Source organism: Antrostomus carolinensis, unplaced genomic scaffold (genome assembly GCF_000700745.2).
Source record: "Antrostomus carolinensis isolate BGI_N321 unplaced genomic scaffold, ASM70074v2 scaffold11474, whole genome shotgun sequence".
Classification (NCBI taxonomy): Eukaryota; Metazoa; Chordata; class Aves; order Caprimulgiformes; family Caprimulgidae; genus Antrostomus; species Antrostomus carolinensis.
In genome coordinates, this window is record NW_010309443.1 from 79,758 (window position 1) to 102,432 (window position 22,675).

Sequence of the window (22,675 nt, forward strand, 5' to 3'; positions counted from 1 at the left end):
TTAGTCCAAGATACCTATCCCTTCTCTAATGCCAAACAGCAAATGGTCCTGCCAGGCATTAATTTTGCCATTTGTACCTGCAGCACAAGAGCTTCGTCTCCACAGTGCCTCAGCACTAATTTGCAGAGAAAACATGAGCTGGATGAAACCCCAGCTGATGGTACATATTCAAATGATTTATTGCAATATTTTTGATCATTGGGAAGGAATTAGGCCTTAAAGGAAGAACAACACTCAAAATAAAATTTTATAGAGCTCTTGAACTCTCCTGTCTGCATCAGAATTTGGCTTGTCTTTTTTATTGCAATGCTACACTGAATGAAGGAATTCTGCTGGCATCAGGGATTCTTTCAGTCTTTTAGCTTCCATTAAATTGGCCTCCCACACTTATGTTTATAAAGCCCAAAACTACTTTTAAAACCTTCATTTCCTATGTGGTATTTAGATATCCTTTGTGATTTAAAACATTAAAACTACTAATCAGTGGATTAAATATGGCAGGCAAAAAAATAACTCAATGGGAGGCAGAGTCAACATAGAACAAACCTCCAAACTGGTAGTCAAAATTACATAGTAGGCTGGAGAAACCTGAAACCAAAACATGAATTAAACATCAAGGTCATGAAGGAATAACAAGACAAGTTTATTAGTCTGCTTTGAGAAGACATATTATTAAAAACATTAATAAAGCAATTTGTAATTTTTTAAGCATAATTTCTTATATTAAATGCAAAATACAAAGTTACAATTTTACTGTCACCGGCCAGTGTGAAATTAGCCTATGGAAGGTGAATGATCTTCCTGTGGTTCACTCCAGTGAGGGAAGCTAGCATGCTCTCAGCTTGAATTTCTGGTAGTTCTCATTCTCTGGTCAGTCCTTGTTTTTAAGTTTCTTGACTAATGCCTACCATGACTTTCATCTGCTTCTTTTATCTGTCTCCCAGGCAGAGTTTGCCTGACACTACCAAGGGCCAACACACCTGCTGAGATGGCACATTTTGTCCCTGTTTCTGAAACAGTGTCTCAGATGCAGACAGTCCTTGCTGTTCCAGTCAGCAACTACTTGAAATTTTGGCTTCTTTTGGAGAGTCTTTACCACATTTTCCACAGTGACCTTGTCAGAAAGTGAGATGACAATGCAGAGAGAATTAAGGTGAAGCTATCCAAAAGCAAGCTTAAGGCATAGACAGACTTTGCATTTTTGAGAGCAGCAGGCTATTGGGAGCAGCAGAGTGTCCTTCATAAGGGATATTACAGCTGGTCTGCCTGTTTTGCCTTTGCCTTTTTCTGAAGAAGATGGGAAGTGGCTTTTCAAGCCCAGGACAATCCCCAGAGGCTGACTTCCACTCCTGAGAGTGCTTCACGTGTTCATCTACCACTGAAGGCTCCATCCAGAGATGGTGGTGGAAGCTACCGCCAGGAAAGGAAAGGCATTCCCAGTAATAGGACTTCCGTCCATATGACCTATTTTGACAGCAAGAACAACAAAACATACTTTGGCCACGCCTTGCTACTCATTCTTCCCAGAGTTCATCCTTTCCACTTGCAAGGCAGTACCAAGAAAGTAAGTAAGCTACAACTTGCCTGGGGAAGGAGTTTGGTCAGGACATCAAGTGCATGATTTGTTTGACCCCAGAGGCTAAGATCCTGCCCCTGTACAAAGCAAATATATGAATTGTTTTGTCTATGGGCAAAATTCAGCTTATCCTGCATCACTGGGAACCCTTGAGCTAACACTGCAGTTCACCTCTACTGTTTCTGCTGCTGGAGCTGGGTGGTTTGAACTTGGCTCTGGTCTCTCTCCTCTATACTTCACGTGACAGGACTGACTTGCCATCTGAGGGGAAACAGAATTAAAATAAAGGAAATGGTTTGCCTGATATAGCTAGTTCTGCGCTTCACATAGGTTAATCTAGGTAAGTCATTGTCAATTTAGTGTCAAATAGGTAAAAATCAATACCGTGTCTCTTTGAAAGCAGCCTTCTCTTTCCAACCTCTCTAAACCAGCATCTTCCAGGCTAAGTGTCATGTCAGCCCTCTCAATCCAGGACTGTTGTCTGGCATCCAGTTGCACACTAGAATTAAAAGCTCTTCCTTTCTGTAGGAGACAAGCTACTGGGGACTGAAAGACCTTTTAACAGTGCTCATTAGTGATCTTTCAGACACAGTCCAGGCAGTCTTCCCCACATATCATGGCCATTGTCAATAATACATTGACTTCTGATTGAAGTCCTGCTTCAACAAATTTTTGGGGTGTTCCATACAAAGAATGTCCTTAGCTACAGACCAGCTTTAGTCTTTTTAGTGTAGGGTAGGTTGGTTTTTTTGTTGTTGTTTTGGCAATGAATATATTATACGCTGCTGTATCTTTAATTCCATCCAATCCCATCTAACTGCCAGTACAGGCTACCACATATTGATAGTATTTCTACTATTTTCATTTGCTTTGGACTCTTCAGGGGAATATTTTAACCCAGGTTTCCAGTGTTAGATTTCACTCAACTGTGAAAATATTCTTGTTGTTTTAGGACACCATAAAATCTCAGTTTTACAAACTTCAGATCTGAAATGGCATTCATTTGAACACCAAAAGGAAGAAACTACATTTTCCTTTCATTATTGATAATATATATTCATTTGCTACTCCAAGTGTATTGCATAACTGGAGAAAACAGGTGAACTAAATACAAATTAACAAGACCCATAGGTGATGTGACATTGCTAGTCCAGGCACAAGTCCAGAAGAAACAGTTGGAGTAGGCCTGCTTTTTAAATCCAGATGCTTTCACGAGGTCCTGTCTAAATGCTCACAGTGAACCATGTCCTTCACAGTGAGTATCCAGAAACAAAGCAGAACACCACAGACTGAAAAGGAGCTGCCTAGAGCTAGCCAGAAGGAAAAGCCAAGTATGGTCTTCCTGCTCACAGCATGTGATGCATAGGTGTATACACGCATCAGTGGAGTGTTAGAAGTAACTAAAAGGCCTTTGCTGATCTGGGCTCCAGCTTGGAAGACAGTTGGGCAGGACAACCAGAGAATCAACTCTGGCTTCATTTAGGAAAAATGGCATACAGCATTTTGACAAATAATTTGAATGGGCAGAAGAACCAGTGAAACATTAGTGCTATATCGGAGGGAAACATGATTTCTAAAGCAGAAGGTACTGAGCAATGGTCCCTCTGAAAAAGCAAAGCCATTATTGTAGCCTGGATCTGGTGTTTAGCAAGCCATGTGCCATCATCCCAAATACAGCCAGGCCCACTCTGACTCTGTCTTTAAGCACATAGCTGTCTCTGTTTTACTGGCTTGTTAGCAGTATAGGAAGGAGAAGGAAGGTAATTCACCAAAAGGTGTCTGGTCTCTCTGAAAACCTTGAGACTTTTTCTCTGTTGTAACTCCACTTACCTTGGTGCAGTTGCACAAGAGATAATGATCTCCTGTTTCTCCTGTTGGTTTTGGGGAAGCAATGAAAGCGTGCTGTGTAACTGTGGTACACAGAGTCAGAAAAAAAAAGTTAATAGAGAAGGAGCACTTAGTGGACTACACTTTAAAGCTCCAGGATTCTTGTGGTTTCTCATGAGCAGCAAAAGATCCCCTAAATTTCCACTTCTAGTGAAAAAACAAATCTTTGCATAGCAGCAACTTCTATGAGACTATTTCCGAGTTGTGGATTATCTCATGGACAGAAAGACTTAGCAGTAGCCCCTAACCCACACAGGTTTACAAAATTGGCTTCACTATCTCAAGACATTAGAAACACCTTATTTCTTCTCTTTGAAAGTAGGGGCTGGCACAATAACTCATGTAGCCTCTCCCCAGACTGGTGCAGATCCATTCTGCTCCCAGTGTAGCAAAAGAGCTAAATAATCTGCTGATGGAGAAGAAATCTGTTCCCTGGTTGTGGTTTGAATGCAAAAGTGTATTAGACTAGGTTTGTTGTGAAGCGGAAGGTGACCTTTAATCTTGCAAGCCTTTCACATTTTGTCACTGGAAGCCACTCTGGGCTCTTTATTTGTTGCTCTGCTTTTTCCGTTTCCATATCAATTTCATCAAATAATCAGATTGTCTCAGTGACAAGAAAATGACTTAGATATTACAAAATAAAGTGCACATCAGCCATAAATCTGCACTTGCTGAATGATCATCCTTTTAATCTTAATGAGGCAAAATGGTTTCAAGACTGTTCTGAGTGACCTGTACCATTATCAATACGTTTAAAAGTTGATCCCCAAAACATTCAGTAATTGCATCTTCAAACTGCTATCTCAGACCAAGGTTTGCTAGCCAGGTGGCAATTTTTAATTATTAAAAGGCACAGGAAAAAAAAATGTGTTCTTTTTAAGGAGAAATGGTTCGTAGCAAAATAAAAGGAAGTCTTCTCTCATCTGTCTGAGCCTTTAGCAATCAGTTTGCCTTTGCCACACAGCGCTGTGCTTGGAGCACGGACATACTGTCAAAAGAAAAGGACTTGGTTCATGAGGAAAACTCACAAAGAGGAATTTGCTCATTCAGGAGAGAGATTGCTCATGGACAAATAAATGTTTGGAGACTGTTGGCAGAGTGAAGAACTGGAAGAATGCTGGGTCCCACCAGCAGATGGGAACTCATCCTTCCAACATTTCACAGAGTAACAGCAGTGTAGTGGCAAGCAAGGCAATACTACGGTGGTTTCTTGTTTTGTTTGATGGTAGTGGTGTTTTTTTCAGTTTGCTTTATTGTTTACTAGACTTTTTTTATAATTTCACTTTTATTCTTTCTGTAACATACTGTTCTCTTTCCCCTAGTTGTAGAAAAAATGGACAATGTGACAGGTGGTCTGGAAACATCCCACAGAAGATATACAGAAAAGCTCACAGAGGTGGAGAGTGGTCTGAAGAAATTAGGTAATCTACACACAAGCAAAACCCCTTTGTATTGTGGCTTTGGGGTGTTCTGGCAGATAGTGGCCAGAACTTTGTCTGAAAAAACTCTGGCTGTGACAAGATACAGCACTTCTATTCCAGTTTCTCAAGTACTTGGGAAAGCACTTTAAAATGGTTAAGATCAGCTCTACTTAGGACAGCATTTTAGGCATACTTTAATATTTACAGTTCCCACTGAAGTCACTCTGAAATTATTTATACTAAAATAAACAGACACTTAAAGGTTGTCCTCAGGAGAGAGTCTTCTCTGAGGTAGAGATGTAAAACATAGCAGAAGTTGTTCCACAGCACAAGAGATTCTACATAAAATGAAAATCTGTTACCCAGTCATGATGATGCTGTTTTAGCCATTAAGATTCAAAACTGAAGGCCATTTTAAGAGGTACACAAATAATAAACTGTTCAAAACTCTTATGTTGGAGATAAGTTGATTACTTCCATAAAATGTTTCTTAATCATCTCAGGGAATACAGGACACAAGGTTGCTATGAGTTCAAGTTTCCCAAGTGCTATCACAGTTGTCAATTTGCAAGAAGATGGAAAAAGATCACGGATAAGGATTCTACTCACTAAGTGCACATTTCTACCTTTCTTTCTTTCTTTCTTGTCTGGAAAGGAAGCAGAGCTGTTTATTATCAATTTATATATACATAGACTTACAGTTTATATAATTAGTTTTTATATAAATATTAATATACACATATATGCATGTGCTTCTTTAAATAAATTTTGTTTAGCTTTATAAACAATATATTGAGACATGTATTTCTAGGAAAAATTATTTGCTTGCAGCTTGATTATAAATTTTTACAACTTTTTCCCCTCAAAAAATAGATGCATTCTGAAGTATTTGCACACTGCATTTAGTTCAAAGACATGGGATAATTCAGTGGCATGTACTTTTGCTGATGCATATCCAGAAGTACATCTTAAAGCACATGCAACTGTTTTGGTTATATTTGGGTTCTTATATTATGTTGATTAAATTTTCACAACTTGGGGCACCTTTGATTCATTCACGCCCACACAGTTTTGCACACTGCTGGATGGATGGCCAGTGAGATGCTCAGGACCATCAGTTCCCATTTAAGTGGACTTGCCATGGAGGAAGTTAAAAAAGTTATGGGGAAATGTGTGTGGGAGGCATAAAGGTAAGAGAACTGCTGTAGGGCCAAAGGGATAACAACATGTGGTGAATTAAAGACAGGCCTTCAGGGATTAGCTGTATGTGGACCTGGCAGTTGTCAGAGCTCTGTGAGGAACACAATATAATTTGAGCTATAACCAAGAAATAAACATATAGTCAGAGCTGAGAAGATCCTGGAGTGAGACAAGCGGCAGGGAGAGGAACTGTGCTCGGGAAGATGTCTATCTATGAAAGGCTCCATAAACACTTCAGACTGAAGTCTCACAAGCCACCATTTGATGTTTGCCATCATGACTCATTCAAACAGACCAGAAAAAAGCTCCATACACAGCTGTATTCACTGTAGTTGATAAAAACCATCCTGCTCTCTCTTGGAGTCATCTGAAATGAGGGACTTCAGACTGCATAATTCATAAATATAGCTACACTTAGATGACGACAAAATATATATGGACTGTGTGTAGGAGATGGAAGTGATTGAGGTCAAGAAAGGGAATTTTCCCCGAAAGTGAGTGTTGACTGCTTATTTCCTTGGTTTCTATGTCCTGGCTGATGAGCTGTGCAGGCTTAAAAGCTTAATCATACTTGGACAAGTTTCCAAGTATTCTGTAGGGCAGTATAAGCAGGAGCAGAGATGTTCCTCAAAGATTAAAGGTTTTGCCTTCCTCAAACTCATAAAATAGCAAAAACAATGTAAAGAACATAGGAGGAAACAATGACAGCAAAATAAATGTCATTAAAAGCAATAGTAATATGTTAGAGAGCAAAACAGAAATACATCATATCCTGTCATATCTGGAGTAGTCTTCTGGCAAAGCTGTTGTCTCTAACCCATATTGTTTTGAAATAGGTATTATAACTTCTTTAAAACTAAACTCAATATTTTACAAAATGGATTTTAAAAAATAGAACTACATGTACTAAATTGCAATGAAGATATTCCACCTCCGGGAAAAGGAGGAAGAAAATATAAACAGCTAAAATTTACTTCTGAGCTTTCAGCAAAATTCAGTTTTAACTTCAAAACATACACTAACTGATACCTCTTTAATATTTTGAATTCTGTTTACCCTTCAGTTTTCATTCAGAATACAGCACAACTTGACTGTGTATACTTATCAGTTTCTAATGGCAGTTTTTCCCATATATGATGATAGAATTACAATTTTGTTCTCCTCAGAAGACACCAGGTCTCCACTGATTCCTCTTTTGCTTAGTGGTTTCTCTTTTCTGGAAAAGATAACATAAAAGTTGTATTGACAGAACATTTTGATAAACTGACTGTACTTAAAATACACTGTGCTTTTTTAAGACTATGTTTTAAAAAAAACTCTTCCTAAAGCCTTTTAATTTTTTTCATGTATAACAGATGACCAAGCTGGACAAAAAGCCATGGATACTAACACTGAACTGTCTAGCTTCAGATCTGACATTCTGGCTCTTCGTCAGCAGCTTCATGACATTGCAGAGAAAACTAACAGAAACAAAGATACACTGGAGAAGCTGCAGGAGTCTGGAAATGTGTTAGATGACAGACAGAGCCAAATGAGAAGTGCCTTAGATAGTAACTCTTTCATGATCATCAGTGTCAATAAGACTCTTCAGGCATATACTGGCTATATAAACAACCTTCAACAAGACACAAGTAATATCCAAACAAACCTGCAAAACCAAGTGCATTCTCATAATGTGGTTATCATGAACCTGAACAACTTAAACCTGACACAAATACAGCAAAGAAATCTTATTAGTGTCCTGCAGAAGTCAATGGAAGATACAAGCTTGGCTATTCTAAGAATCAAGAATGACTTTCAAAATCTGCAGCAGGTTGTCCTTCAAGCCCGGAAGGACACCGACTGGCTTAAGGAGAAAGTACAAAATTTACAGACTTTGGCTGCCAACAACTCAGCATTGGCAAAAGCTAACAATGATACACTTGAAGACATGAACAATCAGCTCAGCTCCTTCAGTGGGCAAATGGAGAACATCACCACAGTTGCCCAAGCCAACGAACAAAATCTAAAGGATCTCCAGGAACAGCATAAAGAATATGAAAACAGAACTTCTGCCAAATTCAACCAGCTAGAAGAGAGGTTCCAGGTCTTTGAAACCGATATAGTCAATATCATTAGCAACATCAGCTACACAGCTCATCATCTACGGACACTGACTAGCAATCTCAATGAGGTCAGGACAACTTGTACAGACACTTTAAGTAAACATTCAGATGAGCTGATTTTTATGAACAGCACACTAGCCAATATCCGCTTAGACTCTGCATCTCTCAAAATGCAACAGGATTTGATGAGGTCAAGGTTAGATGTTGAAGTTGCCAATTTGTCAGTAATCATGGAAGAAATGAAGCTGGTAGATTCCAAACATGGCCAGCTCATCAAGAATTTCACTATCCTACAAGGTATGCAGCTTCCCTAATGATGCCTGTAATGGTCTATGCCGAATTCCTGCTTGCATTACTTCTTTAGTTCTGTGGGAGTCAGTGCATGCTGGTACAGAGCGCTGGGGTTTTTCATTATCTAATCCTAAACTTTGGAAATGTCAACGTAGCTTGAATTTTCCTTAACTAATTTTCCTATGCCTTCTTTACATACCTAGAATGGGGATGTTATGAAAGAAGGTTCTGACTTAGCAAAATTTCATTCTGACTGACTGACCGACTGGATCTGCTTTTGATTTAGTTTCTAAAATAAGCTAGGGAAGGTGTGGAACCTCAAGAAACCAATCCCTGCTAAGGAGGAAATGGCTAAAAAATATACATTGGACTATTCCCAGAAAGGTCCACCCTTACTGAAAAACAAGTTGCTATTTCACTTTAAGCCAGTTGTTAGTCTGCCAGAAAACATCCTACTTTGCTTAGTTTTTAATCCGAGAATATTTTATTTTCTCCAGAAATAAATAGCTTCAAGTTTAGGAGGTTTCTCCCAGCCAAGTATCATCCCAAATGAAAAGAACACTCATATTTCCAACCTGATGTGAACCAGTCAGACCTAAATCTTTAGTCCACTGCTCCAAATAAACTAAGGCCAAATTAGAACCAAGAGTACATGTCAGTAACCTTAACCTTTCTCATTTCAACCAGGCCTAAATGACTCCAGTTTAGGAATTTATCTCTGGAGGAGTTTAAATTTTGTAGATTGGTGAAGGGGGGATATTGGGAAGACATTTGCTCATCTGTGATCAGAATCCAAAATGATTTTGTTGCTTATTGCTGCCACAATATTGCCGTTTCCTATCGTGTATTGTTCTCCTTCCTGTAAGAGCCAGCCAGTTAGCAAATAGTACTTCTGGTCTTTCCCACAGTTGGACAATTACTCACTATCCATTGCTTTGCCTCTTTCTGACAACCTGTTATTGTCAGAGCAGCAAACAAAGCCATTGCAGGAGAAAGAGTGCTGTAGTCTAAGAGCAGAGAGATGGGGCTAGAAGGAGAAGGGAGTGTAGCAGAGTGAGAGAACGGGAGCGTCAACATGCAGGACCATGTGCGTCAGCAGCACGGAGCTTGTCTTGCAGGGACTGGTGCCTCAGCTGCTCCTCTGGGCCATGGTGTCACTGTCCAGTTCACAGGACAAGGTGCATCAGATTATTTCTTCTGTATCCTGCGTTTCATGGAGGCTCAGGAAAGAGCAGTGCTATACAGCACCTGGGAAGCAGATGTACTTTTACGAGCATGGCTTGAAGTAGCTGTGAGCCCGGTTTTCACAGCGCTGAATAACCAGTGTTGCTGGTCTGAGATACATTAAACAAGGACCCCATGTGCACTTTTCGTTTTGTTTTCTGACTGTATCCCCACTTTTAATGCTTGCATTGTTTCAGGCCCTCCTGGTCCCAGGGGACCTAAAGGTGACAGAGGCCCTCAAGGTCCTCTTGGCCCCGCTGGCCTAAAAGGACAAAAAGGAGAGAGAGGAGAGCCCGGACCACCAGGACCTGCAGGTGAGAAGGGCCCACCTGGGCCAACTGGGCCACCAGGAGAAAAAGGAAGTAAAGGTTCAAGAGGATCGCCTGGCTCCAAAGGTCAGAGAGGTTCTCCTGGCAAGACGGGTTTGCCTGGACCAAGCGGAGACCCGGGGCCACCAGGTCCACAAGGCAAAGATGGTCCACCTGGGCCCCAAGGCCCACCAGGATTTCAAGGCCTGCAAGGAACTGTGGGAGAGCCAGGGGTACCGGGACCTCGAGGACTACCTGGGCTACCTGGAGTCCCTGGGCTGCCTGGTCCAAAGGGCCCACCTGGCCCACCAGGGCCACCAGGTCCAGGGATGCCAATGGCACTTCAAAGTGAACCTACGTCAGTGCCCGAGGCTAATGGTAAGCTATCAACACACCGCGTGCGCCTTTTACTGACGTACAAATATATCTGTTTGCATCTATCTGGAGCACCTCTCCTATGAGGACAGGCTGAGAGAGTTGGGGCTGTTCAGCCTGGCAAAGAGAAGGCTTCAGGAAGACCTTATAGTGGCCTTCCAGTACCTGAAGGGGCCTACAGGAAAGCTGTGGAAGGACTTTTCATAAGGGCAGTTAATGACAGAACAAGGGGAAATGGGTTTAAACAGGAAGAGGGCAGGTTTAGATTAGATATTAGGAAGAAATTATTGACTGTGAGGGTGGTCAGACACTGGAACAGGTTGCCCAAGGAAGCTGTGGATGCCCCCTCCCTGGAAGTGTTTAAGGCCAGGCTGGATGAGGCTTTGAGCAACCTGATCTAGTGGAAGGTGTCCCTGCTGATGGCAGGGGGATTGGAACTAGATGATCTTTAAGATCCCTTCCAACCCAAACCATTCTATGATTCTATGATCTAGCAGAGGGTGCTCACCACTTAGTTACTGGTTCAAATAACCTCTGCTACCTTAAACTAAATCTCTGGGATTTATCACAAAGAGCCCTTAAGTGAAGCCATACTTGTTGGTCTTCCTTCTGATGACATGAATCTGATTTAAGTTAATGTTTACAGCTAAAGAAAAGGCGACAGTAGTACAAGTAATTAAATAATCCCCTTGACCACACAGTTCAGTCTTGATTTCACAGAGTCAGCATCCAGGTAAGTAAATCCTTGTGTGTTAGATGGCAGCATGCTGTAGATGCGTATGGGTTCCTTGTTACTTGTCCTATGCAGAAAGTTGCTGACCTGTTGATTTATCAGTGGTTGGTTTAATTAAAAAAAAAATTCGTATGACAGGTTGTTCTCCTCATTGGAAGAATTATACAGAAAAGTGCTATTACTTTTCAAATGAAAGAGAGATTTTTGAAGAGGCAAAGTTATTCTGTGAAGAGAAGGCATCACGCTTGGTTATCATAAACAACAAAGAGGAGCAGGTAATTACCTTCTCTTTCTGTTTTTCAAGGAGAGAGTTTGAGGTTATTTAACATGCAGAAGCCACAAGGCAAATGGGAAGCTGAGAGCATTATGAATTCATGTAGTGAAGCAGACACAGTGATTGACTTCAGTGATTGTCTGCTCAGTAGCTTCTCCATGTGCAGAAGGGCAGTGTGAGCAGAGCTGGTGCTGACCCTGAAGGTGGTGGGCACAGAACAGTCAGGAAGGTTGGTGAGAATTGTAGGAGTTTTTAACTTTTAAAGATGGAGTCCATTAGGCCTTGCATATTATCCAAAATGTATTCTTTGCAGTGGTAAAAATAATTTAATTTTAAATTGTCTGCTTCACAGCCTGAGATTACTGTGGCTCAAAAATATTTTTAATCTAACTATAAGTCTAGCTATACTTTTACTACTGTTCAGCATAATTATTTGGAGGCTGCGTAGCAGCGGGAATGTCGAAATACTACTGCTTACTCTTCAGGTTTTTTTCAATTTGTATGTATAAGATGTTGGCTGTAATTTTATGTCAACCTAATTTTCATTACTAGCTCTCTTTATCTCACATACAAACATTGCTATGGATTCTAGCGTGGGCAAGGGGCCACAAGGCCAAAGAAATTTTTCTAAGCTGAAGATACGTTTCAGGAGTTGGCCTTGTTCTGATAACAAAGATACTCATGAAACCAGGATAGCTTATTGACTCCAAAGACAGTTGTGGATTTTTGTTATGGACTAAGATCTTTCTTCTGCAGCAATGGATAAAAAGGCAGATTTTGGGGAAAGGCAGCTTCTGGATTGGACTAACAGATTCAGAGAAGGAAAATGAATGGAGATGGCTGGATGGATCCTTACCAGTTTACACGTACGTAAATAAAAAACAATGGCATTCATTTCCTGCAGATGCTACCACTCTTGCTGACACTTCTATAAGCAGAATCTGGAAATTATCCAGTGGATCCAGAGGGTTGTAGATGCCAATTAAACAATTTGTTACTGAGGGTACTGTTGAACTGGCTTTTCTGCTTCCCTTCTCCACGCACAAGGCTTTCTTTTCTTGCCAGGAAGAAAACTGAATGTTGAATGAAAGAATCACAGAGCTACATAGCACAGTGTTTCTTGCCAAAACATTTGCTCCTGACTTTTATTACAAAGTTGAGATGGAAAGCACAGACAGTTTTGCTGTCTTGGTTTGAAGTTTCCTTATTTGCATTACAACTGGCTATAAATAGAGTGCTCATTCTGATAAAAAATGACCAGCCTTTAGATAAGCCCAAATCCAAGTGGAAAGCATTAAACACAAGGAAAATGCATGAAACAAGGGTGTCTAAGTTTTGGCCAGCTGAGAACTTAATTGGCAGCTCTCCAGGAATCCTAGGGCTACACCTAATTTATTCTAAATGGAACAGATTGCAACCACCCAAATTTTTAATACTGAGGAGGGGACTAAAGAGTTTATAGAGCTGAGCATGCTGTGCTCCAGAAAAACAGGCTACAGTCAGTCAGATGTTACAAAATGATTAGCTGTGATCTCACTGGTGTTCATTTTGATGAGAAACATGGAAAAAGTCAGATATATTTCAAATGAGCCATAATATTTTTCCCTTTTTCTCCCTCCCCATTTTCATCTTTCTTTCTCTTTTTTGCAGCACTGTGACTGATTCCCGCTTCACTCACTGCTTTCAATAGGTTTCCGTTACACTGTGGTTTTAGGTGTCCTGTCATAACCTCAGAGCTGTCAGTTACTGATTTTCAAAGTATTTCATTACTTCTGGAAAGCTGTGTGTCCTCCCAGGTGCCTGGTCAGATGCTCTGTGTCAGGCAGGCATGTTTTTCAGCTGAGCACGGACAGTATCAGCCAGCAATCACAAGCTCCCTTCAACAACCTGTTTCTTCAGGAAAGTGGAGCTTTTAAGTCCTGAGGTTGGAAGTGTTTCTCACTTGTTAAACAAAAACAGGATGAGGAAACGCTTGCTGCAAGCTTTTTACATGCTGCGTTAAGTTTCACCATCAAAGCTAATGATCTTGAAAGATACATGTGTGTATACTTTATTCATTCCTTGTAAGTCAAAAAATTCACTTCCCATCCAAACATGGGTCCATAAAACAGATAAATCATCACCATGCCTCCTGAGAGGCCCACCTCTGTGCAGTCAGAGGGCTGAGTGCCTTTACAGCAAGTGATGGCAGGGTGCTGCCATCCTGGGCAGCACTCGTGAGCCTGCCAGCTCTTCTCGGTCCCATCTCCCGGCTGGAACACAGTGCACAGGCTTTGCAGGCTTGAAGCAATGCACGTGGAGTATGGAGCACTCCTACTGTATGTGCATGTACATTCAGAAACTAAAATAAAGTTCATCAGTCTAATTTTAGGTCTCTGAGTTTTGGCAGCCTGGAGCCGAATAGATTCCCTTCTCTGTAATACATCTGTTTTCCATTTTCAGCAAGAGTCATGTATTGTTTGTTTCAACGTGTATTTCCCGTTCAGAACAGATCTCATGATGTTTTCGTTAGTTTCTTGTGGTGAAAAACTGTCACGTGTGCTGCGTTGTGCAATCATATCTCTTGCTTTTTGGTTGAAAGGAACTGGAAAACTGGGCAACCTGATAACTGGAGCCACGGGCATGGGCCAGGGGAAGATTGTGCTGGATTAATCTATGCTGGGCTCTGGAATGACTTCTACTGTGAAGATGTTAACAATTTCATTTGTGAAAAAGACATGGACAAAGGTGAGCAAGGTGCTTGGTTTGATTATTTCACCCTACCCCTAGCAGGCCAAATTCAAGTAAATTTTCCACAGCTAGAGGGGAGGAGACCCAGGTGTAAGGCTAGATGCTTTGGCAGTGCCTTGTTGAGGAAGAGGGGGAATCACACTTGGAGCACTTCTACTCAGATCCAGCCCAACATGGGCTTTTCTAATACTCTGCATGATGCAGCTGCTGGATTTACTGCAATAAACCCTGCGCTCTTGTGCTCTTTCACAAGAAAAGAGCAGCCTTCAAGCTGGTTGTAGGCATAGCATGCTCTGCATGTGGACCATCGCCTGTAGACTTTACAGATGCTTAAAATTTCAAGCATGATTTGGCACACGAGCCAGACCCTGGCCACACTGGAAGCTGTTTTTATAGACTCGACGGTTACGCAGGGGGGAAGTTGGCTTTTAGGATGGCTCAGGGACCAGCCTTCAAAAAACAAAAAGACTCTGTTCTTAGAGTTTATGCAACAGGAGGCACTTGATGACTGCTAAGGAGATCTTAAAATTCCCACTGCTGCCAGGACATGTCCTGTAGGGCTGAGAGGCCAGGTCCGCAGGCCATAAGCAACTCATCTGTTGCAGTTGGAGTGAAAGACTCATAAACTGACAATGTGCCCCAGCAGTCACCCAGGTGGTTACCACGGGGCATCTCCTTCTGGTTCTACAGGCATTTCTACAATGGCAGAGGGCAGGTGGTTCACATGGCTGCTCAGAGCCCAGCCCCATCATCAAAGAGCTAGGTGGTGTTTGTGTTTGTGGTGGGGCTCTGCCCAAAACATTCTCTCCTCCGTACAACCTACTTAAACATTGCTTTGCCAAGGGTGCTTGGCTGCTCCAGTTGCAAACATGTAGGCCGAATTTCAGTGAAGGCAGATGGAAATGTCAGCTAAAGCCAAAATTAGACTCCATCCACAAAAAATGCCCTCCTAAAACAAAACAAAAGTACTGAATAAGCATTGTGTGTCTATAACTCTGTTTGGGCGTCCAGAGTGAAGGACCATGTGTAAGTACCAATGTAATTTGCCCTACTTTTCCTACATAGGAAAACAATGGTTTACAAATATTTATTCTCTGGGATTTACAGGATCTGAATGAGTCCACTTAATTTTTTTTTTTCTTTTTGGAAATGCATTTAATCTTTTTACTTTTTTTTTTTTTTCTCTTCATTTTTCTGTTTTCTCTCATACTGTAGGGCAAATATTTGGAGCGTAATAGGCTGTGACTTTACAGATACGTACATATTATGGAAATTTACTTAAAGAAGAAGAAAATCCTGGGGGAGAGCAACAAAACAGAAAAAAAAAAAAAACAAACCCAAAACACAACAAAAGCAAGCACTGAAAACTGGTTTAAATGCATAAAGGAATTCAGCAGCAACTCTTCTCCAGCATTCTGCAATTATTCGAGGCCTTTGAAACCACAACATCAGAAAATACCGTTGGACTAATACTGTTACAGATTTTCTTCCCAACCAGTAACTACACACATAGGCAACTTGTGTCTTCTGAGAAAAGACATTCTGTCAATCTGAGTAAGACTATTGGTCACTCATATAGAAAAACATATAAAGCAACTGTGTAAACAGTATGTTTCATTTGCTAAAATCCCAAATGTAGGAAAATTATACAGATACACGAATATATAGATTTTATATAAATATATATATATAGTCCAACTCATCAATAATATGGAATATACTTTTAAGAGCTTTTAAAACTTTGTATTTTTGTACAAAATATTTGCTTTTTACAATTGTTCTCTTTTTTACTGATTTTTTTTTTTTTTTACAAATATAGTGCACAGGGGCCAAAGAAAACAATAAAAGTACTAATTATTCATTAAGGTTTGCTGTCAGGCCTAGCTCAGCTATAGAGAAATATTTTTCCAGTTAGAAATATTTGTACTTTCCCAGATGATTTGTTCTGGTTAAATAACTTTTAAAGCAGATTTTAGATAGTGTTTTCCTTATTATATGCAGTCTAGTCTGCGTGTGTAACAATTAAGTTGACTAAGGACTAGATATTCATTATAGCTCTGATCACAGCCGGTGTTCCATCAAGGTACTATGCAAAGACCATGTTAATAAAAGATTTTCCTTCCTTGTACCTGCCTGCCTGCCTGCCATTTTTTCTGCCTTCCTGCCTTCCTGCCTGCCTACCCTCCTTCTTTCCAGCCTGCCTGCTTTCCTGCCTTTTCTGCCTGCCTGCCTTCCTGCCTTCCTTCTACCCATGAGCAAATGCCACAGAAGTAAATCTCCAAGTTTTTAGAATAATTTTGAAATGTTTTCATTCCTTCTTCCTTCTCATGAGGAATTCTAACTCAGTAGGTGCTACCTACATTGCAGGTCAAGGTCAGATGAAGGATTTTATGAAAACAGAAACAAAGGAGCTGCACACACTGAAATATGTTTCTTTTTAAGAGATTTCAAAATTTGGTAAGAAAAACATGCCATACATAGAAAAGTCTAATCAACTTGCACTTCTCCAAAGTGCTTTGTAAATCGATCTCTCTGTTTTCTTGGACCAGTATTTCTCTCCCAAACAAAGTAGAAAATAAAATAATGCTGCAAAAGAAAGCACTGTGGCTAATGAGATTATATCATCACCCAGCCAGTTTCCTCCACGGTCTCATGAGCAGTTGTCTCGGCAGCAATGCTGCTTATCAGGAATTTTAAAAATTAGCAACCAGTTAAAGTTCATTAGCAGAAACCCTGGTTTCTATTCCCAGTTTTTATACTCTTTGCACAGCTACACGCTATACCAGGAAGGAAGTTGTTTTGGCTTCTTGGGAAGGAGAGTTGTTTTTCCATTGCCTCCTGACCTGCAGTTTACCTTGGCTGAATACAGATAAGTTTGTTGAAATACTCCAGCTCTGTTGGAAAGAGACGAGATTTTGTACTTCACATTTTCAAATATTGCTCCTAAAACCAACAAATTAAAGACTGCTGCTTTCCTACATCCCACACTCCCTCCAGTGTTCATTTGAAGGAGATGGCTTTTTAATTTTAACTGTAATTTTCTTAAAGAAAATACACAAAATGTTATGTTTGGGAATCTATCCTGTGGTATGTATTAGATATGAGACCGGAACAACATGACAATTGCATTTGTTTAATTAAAAGTGAAAGGTCTGTGTATTACAGCTGCAGAAACCATGTGTTGCCATCTTGGAGGCAGGGCTTTTCTTCAGACAGTCTGAATTTCCTGACACTTTTATTTTGGCTTTTTCGTCAGGTCTTGAATGCAACATGATTCTGCCATACACCCTGTCATGCTGTACCTAGGAGTCGTGTGTAGATACATGCTGTAGTGTTTACATATATATTTACACAGTGTCTATGGAGATAATGTTAGTGTGCTGGTTTTGGATAACAAGGTACAAAACTATTACTCTGCACTCCCGGAGGCTCTGACAAACCCTAGTGAGTGGAGCTTTGCAGAACCGCACTGAGTTAGAAGCACTGCTACTTTTGTTTTGAATGTTGCTTATTTAGGTGAAATAAGCCCATTCTGAGCATCTGCCACGTTAAATTAAGTTCTTGCTTTTTACTGATGTGATAGACTTCTGTCCACAAAAGAAGTTAATGTGAAACCTCTGTGTAAGCCCCAGCTGTACTGTTTCCTCGCCCTGGTTTCATCCTTCTCTTCCTTCAGCAATAGCAGTGATGGCACATATTGAGATGAGGTGATCCAAGAGTCATCTAGTGTCCTCCACTCCCTCTAAAGAGGTTTTCTAAGCAGTGGTTATCAATAGTTATAGCTGCACTCATGCCTGCATACGATTACAGAAATGGCTGTTTATCAGCAATAGCTGCTTAGCTCATTGAAAACTAGCACAGCAGCTATGCCAAGGTCAGACTGGACTGGGCTCTGAGCAACCTGATCTAGGGGAAGATGTCCCTGCTCACTGCAGGGGGTTGGATTAGATGACCTTTAAAGGTCCCTTCTAACCCAAACCATTCTATGATTCATTCTATGATTCTAAACTACAGGCAGATAGGACAGTTTAAGGTTGCAACATGTTTATTAATTAAATACTTGTTTCAAAGTGAATTTCAATGCTGGGTTGTAATTATCTATAATAATGTTCTGATTGTCAGCCTTTAACTGAGGAACGAAACGTGCCTGGGCTCAAGCTTTCTGTTCACACATTTGAAGCAAAGAGTGTAGCTGTTAGGCAAAGCTGGCTGGAGAGGGATGCTGCAGTTGCATGCCTGGTGTGTTCAGTCATCCTTAAAATCTGGCCTGAGCAGCCAGGCGGGCTGAGACAGACCATCCTTCTGACCCAGTATTCCTGCTGGAGGGAAATGGAGGTGTCAAAAGGCAACAAAGATTGAAATCGCTAGGAGCACTGTGAGAGTGTAAAGACAGCTCAGGAACCTGTCACAGAAAGGAGAGATTGGCAGGGATGCAAGCAGGACACCAGAAAGGGCCAAGAAATTGTCATGAAAGTCAGAGCTGCCACACAGGGTCTGGAAAACGTCCCCGTTAAATCTGCTTTCTGTATGGTTTGAGCGATAATGCAAGTTCTATGGAAAGTTTTAAGAGATAGGAAATTTTGTCCCAGCTCGAGTTTTGGCTTTCCTTCTTATGCACAAATACTGTAACTTGGCATACTGAGTACACATTTCCATGTCCTTTTTCTTGTTTTACATCAAACTAAATGCAAGTTCATATACCCTGGCAAACACTATGACTGTTGCATGAAGGGGAGGGGAAGGAAGACAGGGTGCAGTGTAATTGTGATTTACATCCAGTGCTGGATTTCTTAATGCCATTTCTGACTCGTTTCATTAATTTATTTGGAAACACCTTCAGCTGATTTGAGCTTATAAATCTCAAACTCTCATCCCTTTTGATGTCTATAAATAATACCTGCAAATGTCCCAATAAAGGAAGCACTAAGCGGAGACATGGAAGTGAATGTTGTTTACTCTGTGCATGCTGTGTAACCAAGAGAGACGTGGAGCCAGAAGCATTCGTAGGTATTAAAAATCAAACTGATGAATTTTCATTAAAGCATTCCTTGTCACTTACACTGTCTTAGTTCTAAGCGTGACTGTGGCTATTTTATCCCTTAATTGCAGTTTTAGTGCATTGTTCTTGCAGCCCCTTGGTTTTAAAAGTCTGAGCTGAACAAGACCTTTAAAAAGGACTTAAGAAGCATAAATCCCTCTTGCAGTTCACTGTCCTAGCACACAAAGCACCTCAGATGGGCCCCTGAGTGAAGGATGTCCTGACTCAAGTAGAACAGGATCAGTCCCTAGATTAGCCATTATTGCATCTAGCTTAAATCGGCTGTTTATAATGGCTAATCTGATCTTGCCGTTTCTTTCTCTCTCAGATGACCGACCTCCTCTTTTAATTTTCTGTTCCTGGCAAGTAGCTCCTCTGTTTTTAGCAAGTAGCAGGAACTGGTCTCTGATCACTGTCAAGGCGAAGAGCTGGTCAGAGGGTGGCCGCTAGCTGTTGGAGGAAACTGCTACGCAGCGAGTAGGGGAAAGGCAGCCGAGGCGATTCACGTGTGAGAAAACAAAACCACTTTTCCCCAGTGCGGTTTCCTTGGTTAAAAGCACAGCAGCTCACACAGATGTAGCATCCAAAAGGAACAAAATGTCTCCAGTCCCAGCCTCCAGACTTGCTTTGCTTTTTTCCCCCTCACTTCTGCGGGTGTCTCTGTGCACCCTGGAGATGTTTGCTCCTCCATGAACACCCAGTTGCCCCCAGCGCAGGCTCTGTGCTGCTGCTTGCGGGCATCAGGGCTCACACTGGTGAGGGACCAGGAGCAGGACAGCTGCCCATGCCTGGCACTCCCCTGCCCTGAGACACCCTGCTCCTGCCAGGGCCCAGGAGGGAGGAGGCAGCTGTAGGGTTCTGGGTGCTTACTCACACTCACTCAGAGGTAGTTTGGGTATCTATAGATAGGGAAGCACAGGGCCTTACAGACAAAACCCTTGTTCCCCAAAAACCAAGCCTTCATAAAAACAGAGCCTATTTGTTCATTCACTATCTCCACCTCACTTTTTCCATACTGTTTAGTGAAAAGAAAAAAGAAAAAAAAAAGGCAGCTAAAAAAATTTTTGAAAGTTGTCATGTGTTTTCTTTCTTAGGGTGGAATACATTTGGGGTTTTTTTCCATCTGGCTCAGAGATGAAAAAAACATTCTTTGATTTCTTTTTCAAAATAAACTCAGTGTAACGCTCCAAAATTTGTGTAGAGATATTTTTTCAATACGAGAACAATAAAAGCAAATCACTAGGCAAATAATGTTCTTTTTAGAGAAGATCTTGCATGCCATGAGGATTTTCTATGTAAGTATTGCCAGCCCCATTTTGTGACTGGAGGAAAAAGGAGATTTTCAAGAATGTGATTCATTTTAAAGTCTCAGTTTTGGAGACTTTGTTTTTGTATGTTGGGGAGGTGATTTTTAGAGGTGAATTTTTCCAATGAAACCAACACTGGCATAGACCAAATTAGTTTTCATACACCTCAGTGCAGGTAGTGGACTTTTCAGCGCTAAATTAAACAGAATGGTGTCTCTCCCACATCACTATGCATATGGGAGATGGCTGTTTCTGCTGCTGTTTTGGAGAGCCCAGCTCAGTGTAATCACAGCAGAGGAACATCAGCCCAGTAGAGATCTGTCTCATGTGGATAAGAGTTAACAAATGTCATTAAATTACCAAGAGAACCCTTGATCAGAGGGAAGAAGGTTAAAGGACTGCTGAGACTATTGACTCCTCTGCAGCCCAGCTTCAATAAATCTTCCAAAAAACATACCAAGTTCTACTTTAAAAATAATTAGGGGTTTCTTTGCGCCTTTAATAATTTTGGCTGCTCTTCAAAAACTTCATTAGGAGTTTTCTTTTAATAACCAGCATGAATGCAATTATGTCCAGTTTAGACACATTTGTTCTTATTCCAGTGTCATCCTTTTGCTTAAATGGCATCTCTCCTGGGACCATCATAAATTGCAGTGGTCAATGTGGAGCCATTCATCTTGAGACACTGTAAGGGGTGGTTGGGAACAAACACATCCCTCTGACCAGCCAGGGTGCCCTGACAACAGAGCCTGGCTCTGATTCCACTGTCCAGCTCCACAAGGGATTATCTGAGGACACACCAGGCTTCTGGCTGAATGGTAGAAATTTCCATACTCTTTTCTTGTTAGTTCTGCTGGAGTACTGCTGAATTAGAGTAGAAGTGCTTGGATTTTTATAAGGTAGTGCTGCGTTTTATAAGGCATTTGAGAAATTAGTCTGTACGCCTGAGCTTAAGCACACTTGTTCTGGTCTTACACCAGAGCAGAATCTAAGTGCAGGTCAGATTTAGGCCCTTGATCTTCAAGAGATTAAAATCTCCACTTCAGAGATTAACATGTGACTTTTACTTTTTCTGATCTATCTGTCCTGCCAAGGCACAAATCTGCAGCTCAGGCATCAGTTTGGTTCCAGGCTCTGGGAATTGCTTCCAAACTCCCCACATTCACAGTCATGCTCTTGCCAGTCTTGCCAGAGGTCCTGCTGGTGGAAGCTGCAAGTCTGAAATGTGAGTTTGGAAGAAGTTCGTTCGGGAATCCCTCTCATTCAGAAGTCATATTTGCATATTGCAAATATGACAGTTCCTTAGTTCCAGCTCTATTATCTGCACTCATATAAAACAGATGATGAACTATTTTTCTGAATGGTAACAATGTATTTTTGTCCACTTTTTTTTAATGTCAAAATAAAAGCCTGGAAGTGGAAATCAAACAAAACATCCCTTGGCATTGCAGTATCCCAGGCAAATAATGTTCCTGGATTAATGCCTGTGAGAACAGCCTGAACTGATATTTGAACAGTGGCCAGCTTACTGCTATCAACTTGTGGAAGCAAATTTATCTGCAGGTACAACCTTGTCACTGGTCCATCTTCCGATGGGCAGGGGCAACCCTGCATGCCTGCAGTGTTTCAAAGAAACTGTGGGAGATAAGAGAGGAAAAAAACGTGAGAAAAGAGTTGACAACAGAAAGGGAACAGAGAAAAAGAGAAAAACAGAACAAGAGAAAGGGAGAGATGGGAAGGAGAAGAGAAACAGAAGGAGAGTGACTGAGGAGGAAAATGAACCCTGATGTTTTCATCATGGTTTCTAGTAAGATCAACCACAGAGGAGCTCTCTTCTCAGAAACAATATAACAGGGGACTATGGTGGTTCTCCTAATTCCCATTCTCAGTTGTGAAAAGAATACATCCTTGCCTTGCGAGAGAAACATGTCATTCAGTTGGTGCCTGAAGTCATGTACTGCTTTCCCAGCACAAACAAAAATTCCTAGTGGCTCCAGATCTCCAGGGAGCTGGGTTGGGGCTTTTGTTTTGGTGGTTGGTTGTTTTTTTCCTACAAGCCCTTTTCCTCCTACACAAGTTTTGAAACAGAATATTTTCTAGTTTTCCAGCTGTATTAGAAGTACAGAGCTCAACTTTGGAAGAAAAATTAAAGCAAGAACATACAGAAGGTCTCCAAGCAACAAAACAATGTCTGCAGTGGGAAATA

General features: G+C 41.1%; 1 protein-coding gene across 1 annotated transcript in view; it reads left to right on the plus strand.

Annotated features, from left to right (window-relative positions):
• Positions 1-16,372, plus strand: part of COLEC12 (collectin subfamily member 12) — an 84,656-nt gene extending 68,284 nt beyond the window's left edge. Inside the window, exons 3-10 of the mRNA XM_010166115.1 lie at positions 4,786-4,884; positions 7,440-8,486; positions 9,902-10,390; positions 11,259-11,395; positions 12,151-12,260; positions 13,976-14,121; positions 15,340-16,249; positions 16,321-16,372. Coding sequence (XP_010164417.1) covers positions 4,797-4,884; positions 7,440-8,486; positions 9,902-10,390; positions 11,259-11,395; positions 12,151-12,260; positions 13,976-14,121; positions 15,340-15,359 — 2,037 coding nt within the window. The 5' untranslated portion in view covers positions 4,786-4,796 and the 3' untranslated portion in view covers positions 15,360-16,249; positions 16,321-16,372. The remainder of the gene's footprint in view (positions 1-4,785; positions 4,885-7,439; positions 8,487-9,901; positions 10,391-11,258; positions 11,396-12,150; positions 12,261-13,975; positions 14,122-15,339; positions 16,250-16,320) is intronic.
• The last annotated feature ends 6,303 nt before the right edge of the window (positions 16,373-22,675 follow it).